The sequence below is a fragment of the Rhincodon typus genome, chromosome 23, assembly GCF_021869965.1.
Source record: "Rhincodon typus isolate 14 chromosome 23, sRhiTyp1.1, whole genome shotgun sequence".
Classification (NCBI taxonomy): Eukaryota; Metazoa; Chordata; class Chondrichthyes; order Orectolobiformes; family Rhincodontidae; genus Rhincodon; species Rhincodon typus.
In genome coordinates this window covers 21,634,326-21,648,098 of record NC_063354.1, presented here as the reverse complement: position 1 = coordinate 21,648,098, position 13,773 = coordinate 21,634,326, and the positions used below count along the sequence as shown (strand labels likewise).

Below are 13,773 nucleotides of genomic sequence, written 5' to 3'. Positions count from 1 at the left end.
GCCCCAGCCTACATCCTCTGACCTGGAGGGGGTGGGATATAGTGATTGTAACAACGTCTGCTGGTGGACCATCATAGAATATGAGTTCCTTGATTGGGGCTTTTAATCTAGTCCAATCATGGATCCCTGGTTGACAGATAAGAACAGGAGTGTCCCGTCCCGTGCAACCACAGCCCAACTGTTTGTTTCGTGGCGCTGTGGAGTCTGTGGACCGTGTACATTGTGGCTGTGGGTGTTTGCACTCCCTTTTCAGATATCTTCAGAATCTTCTTTTGTGTTTTTGGTTGCACTTCATCTTTAGGCACCTAGTGCAGAGGGGAGCGGGCAGGTTGGAGGATCTCCTCGTGGGTCTGCTTTTGGGCCTGGCCAAGCTGACCATTAACAGGTCCAGGCAGCAGGTTGTGGAGGGGGCCATTTTGGCCGACTGCCCGCTCCTTTTCTGTGGCTACGTTCGTGCCCGGGTGTCCCTGGCGAAGAAGCACGTGATGTTCACCAATACTCTTGATGTCTTTCGGGAGAGGTGGGCACTGTGGGGTGTGGAGAGCTTTATTTACCCCCCGCCCCCCAATTCTAATTTAATTTGATCCCTACCTTCCCTTCACCTTTTCATTCACATAGGCATTGCCCCCAGGGGGCTGTGCTTGCTACTAGTTCTTTGGTCTCGTGGGTGTTTTTACTGTGTCTCACACCTACACGCACGCATACACGCGCACACACCACGCTGGGGAAAATAAGTACTACTACTGTATGGCAGTAGGTTGTAAACCAGGAGATGAGAATCTCCTCAGTTCAGGAGTTCTCCGGGGGGGGATAAAAAAGGAAGAACAGGAGTGTCACTCATCCTGTTCCCACTGGAGCTGGCTCTGATGGAGCTGAATCAGTGTCAGGGACTCTTAATGTGTAAGTAAAGGGGGAATTGGTGATGGGATACCAGCCTGTCTGGAGTTATTTCAACTCGTATGTTGGAATGGAATTTTTCTCTGTTCGTGAAGCCAGCCATGTTTGACATGTCATAATTTATGTTATGATACAAAGTTTTCAAGAAGATGAGTAGCTTGGGTTGTGGATGAGGTTGCAGACATGCTCACTGAGCTGATGGGTTTGGCTGCAGACGTTTTCTCACCCTGCTTGGTAACATTATCCGTGTGCCTCCGGTGAAGCATTAGTGTTCTGTCCTGCTTGTTACAGACAGCACTCCCCACTATACAACCCAAACTTTGGGTCCGATATGTAGATGACACCTTCATGATTATCAAACGCACAAAACTAGAAGAAACCCACCAACACATAAACAACATCCTCACCGGGATATACTTCATAAAAGAAGGAGAGAACAACAACCGACTACCCTTCCTAGACATAATGGTAGAACCCAAAAACAACGGGGAACTCCAAACTAGTGTATGTAGAAAGACCACATCTATGGACCAGATACTTGATTACAGTAGCAACCACCCCAACACCCACAAACAGAGCTGCATCAGGACACTATTTAAACGATCCACAACACATTGCAGCAACCCGGAACTATGCAAAGCAGAACAGGAGCACCTATACGGAGTCTTCAAAAGGAATAGATACCTGAAAGCACAATCTGCCAATACCACTGAGACAGACCGTAATAGAAAGACACAACATGACCAGAATCACCAATCACCCAACCATACATCAAGGGCATTTCAGAGATGACCACAAGGCTATTCACACCCCTTGGTATCAGGGTAGCCCACAGACCAACAGCCACCCTACGACAGCTACTGACGAACGTAAAGGATCTCCTACCCAGCAAAACTGGGGTAATATACAAAATACCATGCAAGGACTGTGAGAAACACTACATAGGCCAAACCAGAAGAAAACTGACAATACGGACACACAAACACCAACTAGCCACCAACAGACATGACCAATTCTCACTGTCTCACTACACACGGGCAAAGAAGGACACAAATTCAACTGGGACAACACATCCATAATCACACAAGCCAAACACAGACACGCCAGGGAATTCCTGGAGGCCTGGTATTCTAACTGGAACTCTATCAACAAACACATTGAATTAGACTTTGTGTACAAACCACTGAGAAACAGAACCAGAAGTGGTACCAAACACCCCAACAAACTGGGGCATATAAGTAACAAGTGGGACAGAATACCAAAGCTTCACTGGAGGCGCACTGACTATGTCACCTAGCAGGGTGACAAAACGTTTGCGACAAAACGTTTGCAACCAAACCCACCGGTTCAGCGAGCATGTCTACAACCTTATGATTCTGACCAACAGCAGTGTGTGTTTGGCAGCAAAGATTAGTTGACAAATGTCTTAGGATACAAAGCAGTTAACATTACCCTGCTCCTGCATTGCAGTGAGACCTCAACTGTGTATCAGTGACACATAAGAGCACTAGAGAAATTGTTATGAATGCCTCTGCCACATCTTCTGGATTTGGTGAGTGAAGCAGATGGTAGCTTCCCTGAAGCCAGGTCCACAAACATTTTGGCAAAATTGCTACAAAATCAACTTTGATGGACTGAACACTGTGTCATAATGGCCAAAATGCATTTGCCATTTCAGGCCCTGTTTTTTTTTTCAGCTCTCCGACTGCCAGTGTTCTAGTTGAGAAAAGCATTTCACAGACACTCTGAAGCTCTCTCTGCAGTGCAGCAACATTGAGATAAATAACCTGGAAGAGCTTGCCACAAATCATTCCAAATGACCACAGCTTGTCTATCAAGCTGCAGCATGCTGTAAGTCCAAATGCTTTAATGACAAGGTAGAACAGTGGCAGAGAAGGAAAGAAAAGGAAGCCATTCCTGAAAGCAGATCCCTTGGCCCATGAGTCCAAAGATCTATGGACCGAAAATTGCCATACTTGGTCACGTGAAGACATATGGCATTACCTTGCTACCATGAGTAGATACCATCCTCACATTGACGAACAGTTGATGATGACACTGATAAGCAGTCATTAGGAGGATCTCTGCATGATTTTTGTCTCTTCCCCTCACCCTTCAACCAATCCATAATTGAAATACTTAACAATTATCCTTCACGTGGAGGTGTCGGTGTTGGACTGGGGTGGACAATGTCAGAACTCACATGTCACCAGGTTATAGTCTAACAGGTTTATTTGAAATCGCACGCTTTCGGAGCGTAGCCTCTTCATCAGGTGAAGTCAGGTGAACTTCACCTGATGAAGGGGCTATGCTCTGAAAGCATGTGATTTCAAATAAACCTGTTAGACTATAACCTGGTTTTGTGTGACTTCTGACTTTATCAATTACACTGGCTGAGAACAACTATCTCTCTCCGGAGTGAATATCAAATCTGATTCTTTTAGAAGCTGTGGGTCTGACTTGCTGGATAAATTCACGAGTCTGTTAAGGAAGATATTATCATGTCAGAACCTTTAGCTGCCATTGACCAAATCTGCATCATGTACTACTGTTGGTTTTGCTTAAGCATGGACTGTAAATTAGGGAAGTTAACTGGATACCACTATGTGGAGCTGGAGGAACACAGCAGGCCAAGCAGCATCAGAGGAGCAGGAAAGCTGACGTTTCGGATCAGGATCCTTCTTCAGATTTTTCTCACTCACCAGCCTTCTCTAGAATGGCAAGCAGGAGGGAGTGATGGAGTCAGAGCAGCAAGTGGGAAGTAGTGGAAAACAGTGAGGTGAACCTGAGAAAAAGCCAGCAGGATGCAAGTAGAAATAGTAGTAGGTAAATATTGAAATTAGAACTGGGATGTGGACATTGATGGCTAGCCAACATTTATCACTTGTCCCTTGCAAAGGTGGTGGTGAGCTGCCTTCTTGAATTGCTGCACTCCATTTGCTGGTGGTAGACCCATAGTACTGTTAGGAAGAGAACTCCAGGATTTTGATCCTGTGATAGTGAAGGAATGGCGATTATATTTCCACATCAGGATCCTGAGTGGTTTGGAGGGGAACTTACAAGTGGTCGTGTTCCCATGTATCTACTACCTTTGTCGTTCTAGATGGAAGTGGTTGTGGGTTTGTAAGGTGCTGTCTAAGGATCAATGGCAAATTTCTACCATGCATCTTGTAGATAGAACCCACTGCTGCAACTGAGCATTGATGGTGGAGGGAGTGGATGGTTGTGAATGTGGTGGCAATCAAGTGGACTGCTTTGTCTGGATGGTGTCAAGCTTCGAGTGTTGTTGGAGCTGCACTCATCCAGGCAAGTGAGGAGCATTCCATTGCACTCCTGACTTGTGCCTTGTAGATGGTGGAGAAACTTTGGAGAGTCAGGAGTTGAGTTATTCACTGCAGTATTCCTAGCCTCTGATAACCTTGTAGCCACTTTATTTATAGGATGAGTCCAGCAAAGTGTATGATCAATGGTAGACCTCAGAAGGTTGATAGTGGGGGCTTCAGTGATGGATTCAATTTTGATGATATGTTCAGGTTTGTTTGACAGTTTGTTTGAGTATAGGAGTTGGGATGTCATATTGAGGTTGTACAGGCCATTGGTGAACCCTCTTCTGGAGTATTGTGCAGAGTTTTGTTGCCCTGTTGTAGGAAGGATATTATTTAACTGGAGAGGGTTCAGAAAAATATTTACCAGAATGTTGCCAGGAATGCAGGGTTTGAGATATAAAAATAGACTCAGACATTTTTCACTGGCGTGTAGGAGGTTGAGGGATGACCTTATTGAGTTTTGTAAAATCGTGAGGTGTATAGATAAGGTGAATGACGAGTTTTTTCCCTAAATGTGGGGATTCAAGACTAGGGGACATATTTTTTAAGGTGAGAGGAGAAAGATTTATAAAGGATGTGAGGGCCAACTTTTTTACATACAGAGTGATTCATGTGTGGAATGAACAGCCAGAGAAAGTGGTGGATGCAGGTACATTTACAACACTCAAAAAAAAACATTTGGATAAGTTCATGAATAGGAGAGGTTTAGAGGGATCTGGGCCAAGCGCAGGCAGGTGGGACTAATTTAGTTTGGGAACATAGTTGGTGTGGACTGGTTCGACTGAATGGTCTGTTTCAATGCTATATCACTATGACTCTGAAAGTTCCTAAAAGCAAATTTATTGTGAATGCTGCAAAATTTTTACACAATTGTTCATTTGGTGAAATATTTGAAAATTAAAAACTGGTAGCAGCACCAAAACACAGAATAATGTTGTTGCTAACAACACAATACCAGTCCCTAAGCAAAGAAAAGGACTAAAAAATCAGTCCTTCCAAATGGATTTGCCATATTTATCCAACATGATGCTGTACTAATTTAAGATCTAAAATGTGTTGTTTATAGTTTATATGAGGGGCATCATCATAACCATTTATTCTGTTCAGGTCATTCTTTAAATTTTAAGTGAGGAATCAGAAAGAATGTGGAATAATTTTGAGAACCTAGTGCTGGGAAACACATCTGTGCAATATGCTCTGATGGATTAAAGAAAGGCATTTCACTGTGTTAGTCCAAAGAGTCAATCAAAATATTGGAACAATGCCAGCTGAATGAACTGGACAAAAAGAAATTCAAACGTTCTTTGTCTCAAATAATCTGGGCAGTCTTTTTCAGAAGAAAAGCAAGTTGTCTGCATGCACATTTGTTACTTACTTTCAGATGGTCTTTAGAATCCCAGGCAGAACTTTTGATCCTATTTCAGGGAAAGATCTACCAATTAAGCTTCCCTTTGGCCCCCACCACCCTTAATATTTTACAAAATATGTGTTTTGTTTTTGCTGGCCAATTCACAACTACAGTTTGCATATATACATTTGCAAGGGCAGCTAGAGGGTGCTCAGGGTAAAAAAAACAACCTATTTTCTATATCATTCAGGGTCTTAGTTTGCTCATGAGGTTGAAGAAGAATTCAGAGGAAGAATGGTGCTAGTACTAATCATATTCAGTGCAATCATAGCTACTCATCCAACTCAGTACCCTGTTCCTGCTTTTTTCCCATACCACTTCGTCCCTTTAGCCCTAACAACTATATTTAACACCTTCTCAAAAGCATTCAATGTTTTCACCTCAAACTCTTTCTGTGGCAGAGAATTCCAGAGACTCACCATGCTCTAGGTGAAAATTTCTCTTCATCTTGGTACCAAATGGTCTCCCCTGTATCCTTAGATTATGATCCCTGGAACATCCTTCCTGCATTTACCTTCTCTAGTGCTGTTGAAACCTATTCATTGAAACCTACAACATTCTATTGTATTCTTCTTCCATCCCAGGCATCAGTCTGTAAATCTTTGTTGCTCTCCCTCCATAGCCAGAACATCCTTCCTCAGATAAGGAGACCAAAACTGCACATGATACTCAGCATGACCCTATTTAATTGCAAAAAGACATCCCTGCTTCTGTACTCAAATCCTCTCACTATGTAGGTCAACATATCATTTGCCTTCTTCACTGTCTGCTGTACCAACATGCTTTCTTTCAACGACTGGTATACAAGGACATCCAGATCTTGTTGCATCTCCCCCTTTCCCAATCCATCAGATAATAATTTGCTTTTCTGTTTTTACGACAATGGGATAACCTCACATTTATCCACACCATACTTCATCTGCCGTGTGTTTGTCCACTCACTCAACATGTCCAAATCACACAAAAACATCTTGCATCCTCTTCACAGCTCATCCTCCCACCCAACTTTGTGGTGTCAGCAGACTTTGAGGTATTACATTTAGTTCCCTTATCTAAATCATTAATACATATTATGAATAGCTGGGGTCTATGCACTGATCCCTGCAGCTCTCCACTAGTTACTGCTTGTCCTTGGAAAAAGACCCATTTATTCCTAGTCTCTTTTTTTCCTGTCTGTCCACCAGTTCTGTATCCATGTTAGTACACGGTTCCCAATCCTATGTTCTTTAATTTTACGTGCCAATCTCTTTCTTATGTGGGACCTTGTCGAAAGCCTTCTGAAAGTTCAAGGAAACTACATTCTCTGGTTCTCCTTTATTAACTCTACTAGTTACATCCTGGGAAAATTCTAATGGATTTGCCAAGCATGAAATCTGTTGTTATTCCATGCTATGTCTGATCCTATCATTGTCTTCCAGGTACCCTGATATTAAATCTTTTAAAGTGGATTCTAGTATTTTCCCCACTACTGATGTCAAACTAAGTAGTCGATAATTCCCGGCTTTCCCTCTATCCCATTTCTAAAATAATTGGGGTACATATGCAACTCTCCAATTACAGGCCACATTTGGAGTATTGTGCGCAGTTTTGGGCCCCATATCTTGAAAGATGTACTGGCTCTATAGCAGGTTCAGGGGAGGTTCACGAGAATTGTCCCAGGAATGAAAAGCTTAACATATGAAGAACGTTTGAGGACACTGGGTCTATACTCGATGGAGTTTAGAAGGATGGGGGGGATATCTAAGTGAAACTTCCAGAATACTGAATAGCCTGGACAGAGTGGATGTTGGGAAGATGTTTCCATTGGTAGGAGAGACTAGGACCCGAGGGCACAGCCTTAGACTAAAGGGAAGACCTTTCAGAACTGAGATATGGAGTAACTTCTTTAGCCAGAGAGTGGTGAATTTATGGAATTCACTGCCACAGAAGGCTGTGGAGGCCAGGTCATTGAGTACATTTAAGATGGAGATAGATAGGTTCTTGATTGTCAAGGGGATCAAGGGTTACGGGGAGAAAGTAGGAGAATGAGGTTGAGAAACTTGTCAGCCATGAATGAATGGCGGAGCAGACTCGATGGGCTGAATGGCCTAACTTCTGTTCCTATGTCTTATGGTCTTATGGACTTCCACATCTTTAGACTCCTGTCCTCTCAATAAAAAGGCTGAGCATTCCATGAGCTTTCTTGATTATTTTCTGAACCTGTTCATGACATTTTAAAGATTTATCAACTCCCAAGTCTCTTTGGACATCTACTGTATTTATCTTCAGACCATCGAGAAAATACCCTGATCCAGCCTCTTTTGGTCCAAAATAAATAACCTCAAACTTGCTTACATTGAACTCCATCTACCACAGCTTTTGCCGTTAACTTAGTCGATCAATTTTATGCTATTGTCTATCTGTTGACAATGCCACCTAATTTGTCATCAGCAAATTTGGATATGTCACTGTCTATGCCATTATCCAAGTCGTTAATAAATAATGTGAATTGGTTTGTATGTTTATTTTTATTCATTTGTGGGATGTGGGTATCGCTGGCTGGCCAGCATTTATTATACGTCCCTAGTTGCCCTTGAGAAGATAGTGGTGAGCTGCCTTCTTAAACCACTTGCTTCTGTGTGCTGTAGGTAGACCCACAGAAAATTCCAGAATTTTGACCCCGTGATAGTGAAAGAATGGCAATATATTTCCAAGTCAGGATGGTGAGTGGCTTGCAGGTGCTGATGTTCCCATGTACTTTCCACCCTTATCCTTCTAGTTGGAAGTGGTCCTGGGCTTGGAAGATCCTGTCTAAGGATCTTTGGTGAATTTGTGAAGTGCATCTTGTAGATGGTACACACTGCTGCTACTGAACATTGTGGTCGAAGGAGTGATGTTTGTGGATGTGTCATAGAGTCATAGAGTTATACAGTGGGTGCCAATCAAGTGGGCTGCTTTGTCTTGGATGATGTCAAGCTTCTTGAGTGTTTTTGAAGCTGCACTCATCCAGGCAAGTGGGGAGTTTTCCATTATACTCCTGACCTGGTGGACAGGCTTTGGGGAGTCAGGAGGCAAGATACTTGCCACAGTATTCCTAGCCTTTGACCTGCTGATGCAGCCACTATATCCATAAGGAAGTTTAGTTGACTTTCTGATCACTGGTGACCCCAGGATATTAATAGTGGGGGATTTAGTAATGGTAACATCATCGAATGACAAGGGATGTTGGTTAGATTCTTTCTTGTTGGAGATAGTCATTGCCTGGCATTTGTGTGGCATTATGTGTATTTTAGTCCTGTTCCTAGAAATCAATACTTTTTTTTCAGGCAGCTAGAGTATTTGAATTTTCCTTTTGTATTTTGCTTTAGCTTTTTGAGACATACCAAAGATATCAGTCCGCATTGCTCAGAAGGTTAATGAACACTGTCTGTGTTCCTGAGCCTGTATGACTGGCAAATCCAATTCCATTTCTGTGCAGAAGTAGCTGATCACTGTTCATATGGTATTAGGAACATCTCAGTTACTCCCTGTTTTCTGGGCTAGGCAGGAGAATTATTAACCAGTATTCCCACTCCTGATCACTGTCTGTCTAGTAACTATTTTTTGGAAATTTTAGGAAGATCGGTGTCAGATGAAGACTGGGTGTTTACCCTGGAGACTTAACATGGGATGAATTATCACTGATTGTTGATGTCTGCAAAATCTGACCAGACCAAGTCAGTGACCTACACAGAGAAAATGGAACTTTTAAAAAGATTAGTTCTGACCAATTTATCACTGATGTTTTGAATCAGTATCCTTTGATACTTCACATATGGCTTCGTGCCAAACCCTTTGCTCTTGATTCAGTTATGTGGAGCTTAGTACTCATGAAGAAGAAGAAAATTGTTTTTGTGCATTTGAACAAGTTCTCTTAAAAGGCGCTTGACATAATTTCTGACTAAATCGGTGTCTGTAAGTATGTATTAGTGAGATTTATTGGGAAAACTTTTTATTATTTATGTATGCCCTCCTCTGATTACATGATTGCAGAAATTCTATTACATTCTAACATCACAATTGCAATTGAGGTTCATTGATTGTAAGTTGGAAAATTAACTTTGCGCATATAAAAAGGTGTTTTCTGAAACTTTGTTAACTCTACATTCAAAGTCACAATCAACAGAGGACACACTGTAATAAATGAAATAACAGCTAAGTTCACCAAGCAGCAACAGAACTGTTCAGTTATTTAAAAATCCGTGGCTATGTTATCACAGGGTGGAGTAGAATGGAAAGGACACTCATTAATTTTAATGAAGTCCACTTTCAAATGCAGATAAAATAAAGACAAAACACTTTTCAGAAAATTATCCAATGCTACATAATTGTTTGGAGTTACTGCTGAATGGATGCAGTGACATATTTAATAATGCAGCACAGTGCAGCTGTTTCAACTCACTGTGACTTGAAGCGAGGCCATTAATGTTATTTTGTAATGACCTGCAGAATTCTTTTTTTTTTCCTTCTGTTTTCTAGGTTACGTGGGGAACTTTCAATGGTAAAGACTGGCTGGGATACTCAGATAGCACAGATCTCCAAGGAGACTGTTGCTAAGGACATGCAAATTAAAATGTTGCAGGACCAAGATTCAAAGCTGAGAACTGAATTAACCAGATACAAGAAGGATGTGGAAAAGTAAGCAGCATTGTCAATCAGTTGAGAAATGGCAAATCATACTCACTAGAAAAAATACAGATCAATTTTTGGAGTAAATCTTGAACTTTTGTTAAGTACCAAGGGATCAAAATTGCCATTCCATTAAGAATGTTTTAAGAATTAAAATTAAACTCTGATTTTAAGTGGATCTTTGTTTGCTAAGAAGGTCAAAAAGTAAGTTGAAAAATTGCCACTTCAGCTCACCTGTTAATTTTTTTAAGATTTCTTGATGAACTTGCAACATTAACTGTCTCAGGATTGTAAAATATTAGCTCACAAGGCCAGAGAAAATATTTCTTTTACCTCTAAACTCTTACTAACAGTCAAGGAGTGATGCTGGCAAACTGTGAGAATATCTACAATTGAGAACATGCTGTCATGCACTGGATATATAGTACAGAGGCACCACAAAGGAGAACTCTGATTTGTAGCAGGAGGGAGCCAACTCTATTGTATTTATTAAGTACATGTAAAATGTACAAGCTTTATACTTTCCATTATGTACAATATTTAATAGCTGTGTAATATTTACTAATCCATCTTCTATGAGGATGCGTGTAGGGAGTTAAGGTCAAGCACAGTCTTCATGTGATGTCGGCTTAAGATCACAGGGAATGACTCAATAAAGACAGGTGCTTTGACCCCATCCTAAAGTTATATAAACGATCCACAAGAAAATGGATAAACAAAAAATGAAATCCTAGTACAAAGGTTCTAAGCTGTTTGTACAGCAATGCACACAGTGTCTAATAAAACAAGAGATCTGGAAGCAGTCGTGTGTAGGGAGGAATCAGACATTATCTGGTTACTGATTCATGGCTACAGAAATATCAGAACTGAGAATTAAACATTAAAGGGTGTAATATATGTGATTAATAAATGTGATTGTCATCCATACATAAATTGAATCTGTGTGGATAGGGATAAAAGATAATACAGTATCCATCACACTAATCTTAGTTAAATTTTATAGTTAAACACAGTAAAACAAGATATAGCAACAGGAGTATACCAAATGCCCTGTGGAGCCTGCTGTGCCATTCAATATTATCATGGCCAATCTTGGACTTGCTTGAAATCCTCTTCCCTGCATTTGCCTTCAATCCCAGAAGAGACCAAATCTCTACCTATCACGGCCTTCAAATATGTTTGAAAATGGAGCATTTACATCCTCTGGCATAGAGAATTCCTAAGATTCTCCACATCTCAGTCTTAAATAATCGGTTTATATACTGAGACTAACTTTGTGTTTTCAATTTTCTAACCAGTGGAAGGAGTTTTACAGTATTTCTTTATCAAGCCACCCAGAATCTGTTATGTTTCAGTGAAATCACCCCTTATTCTCTGAACTCCAGACACTGCAAACCTAATTTACTCAGACTTTCACCATAGCCAACCTGCTCTTCCTTCTCTAAATCATCCCCAAATCAAGTATATCCTTCCTTAAATATGGAGACTAACACTGCACACAGTAGGCTAAATTTTAACAGAACTTGGCTAAAAGTCAATTTTAGTATCTTACCATGTGTCTCACATGTTTCTCATGCTAGTCTCTGAAACTCACCTTATTAGCTATGAGTATTGCCTCTGTGGCACTACGCTCATCCTGTCTTCACTCTTGCCAAAGATAGAAGTACTCACCACTACTGGGACCTCCAGGGGCTCCCAGCACCACAGTCATTTTTAAAGCCCATCTGTGCACAACGTTAAGTGCTGTCATCGAGGAATTACCCTTCATTGTGCATGTAATAGGATGGGAATCAAAAGAAATGCATCTCGGGGCACATAAGTGCCACTACTGACATTTTGTTGCAATTACAGTTGCATATTCACAAATGTATTGCTATTCAAGAACCAAGTTATACAGGTTACCTGTTCTTAGCTTCAACTCATCTTAGAGCCCTGAGTGAGGATGTACTTCTCTTTCACCAATGCCCAGAGTGCCTTAGAGCTTAGTAATGCTAGCCATCGTGTCACATTGTCCCACCACCACATTCCCTCAAGTTAAAGCCAGGGTGGTTGTGACCAGACATGGATTTCCACCTCCACCATACTCCCAAAGTACCATGGTTCTCCATTGCACTGTTGTTTCCCCCATCCTAATCATTAAATTCATCCCTTCACATATAATACCTCTGTGCAATAATCAGCAGAATGTTCAGAAACTGAAACAGTCCATGTTCAGTATCCAGGCTTGGGCTGATAAGGAACATTCGCACCCCAAACATGCTAGGCAATGACCATTTCCAATAAGACATGATCTAACCAGCACCCCTTGACATTCAGTGGTGTTACCAAAACTGAATCCCCTACTTTCAGTATCCCTCGGGTTACCATTGACCAAAAACTCAACTGGACGTGCCACGTAAACACAGTGACTACAAGAGCAGGACAGAGTCTAGGAATACTACATACATACACTGCAAATACTGTCAGGAGCATGATGGAATACTCCTGACTTGCCTGGATGAGTGCAGCTTCAACACCATTCAGGACAAAGGACCCCACTTGATTGGCACAACATCCGCAAGCATGCATTCCTTCCAAAAATGACACTCGGTAACAGCAGTGTGTAATATATACAAGATGCACTATAGAAATTTGCCAGAGATCTTTAGACAGGACCTTCCAAACCCACAACCATTCCCATCTTGATGGACAAGGGCTGTAGAAACACGGGAATACCACCTTGTGCAAGTTCCCTTCCAAGTTACTCACCATCCTGACTTGGATCTATTTTGCCATTCCTTCACTGTCATGGGGTCAAAATCCCAGAATTCCCTCCCTAATGACATCGTGGGTCAACATACAACATATAGACTGCAGTGGTTCAAGAAGGCAACTCACCACTGAAATAACTCCACAGAGAGCAGTATCCCATCACCACTTTATTTACACGTGGAAAGTCCTTGTCGCTCTGAGAGCTGCATCAGTGTCAAGATGTCTGAAACACCTTACTTATCTGTCAGCCCGGGCTCCTTATTGGACCAGATTAACAGCCCCAATGAGGGAACTTAGATTCTGAGAGGTCCACCTGGCTGACCTCGTTATAATCTCTACAACCACCACCTTCTCATGGGCAACTAGGGATGGGCAGTAAATACTGGCTAACCAGTGATACCCATGTTTCACAAGTGAATAAAAAAAACCCAGCATATTGCCTCCAATTTCAGCTTCTGAGTTCCCCAGCTTCTCTTCTGCAACAAAGGCTGTGATAAGCCCTCTTTGGCTTTCACTGAGCTGACTCTCATGACTAACCATTGCCCATCCCCTTGACTTGACACAGAAGGATAGCCCTGATTGACAGATGATCAAATGCCTGACTAATCTCTGTATAGGTCCCTGACTGACTTAGCACAAATCTATTGACCAGTTGCACTAGACCTGCAAGATGATCATGGCCCATTCCCCGGCAGTAAAAGTTTGTATTCCTGTACATCCTGACCACCCACATGGCCTACTGAC

General features: G+C 41.8%; 1 protein-coding gene across 1 annotated transcript in view; it reads left to right on the top strand.

Annotated features, from left to right (window-relative positions):
• The window catches only part of ccdc57 (coiled-coil domain containing 57), a 159,129-nt gene that overhangs the window by 70,411 nt on the left and 74,945 nt on the right, over positions 1–13,773 (top strand). The window contains 1 exon segment of the mRNA XM_048611036.1: positions 10,129–10,287. Within this exon segment, the coding sequence (XP_048466993.1) occupies positions 10,129–10,287 (159 nt within the window).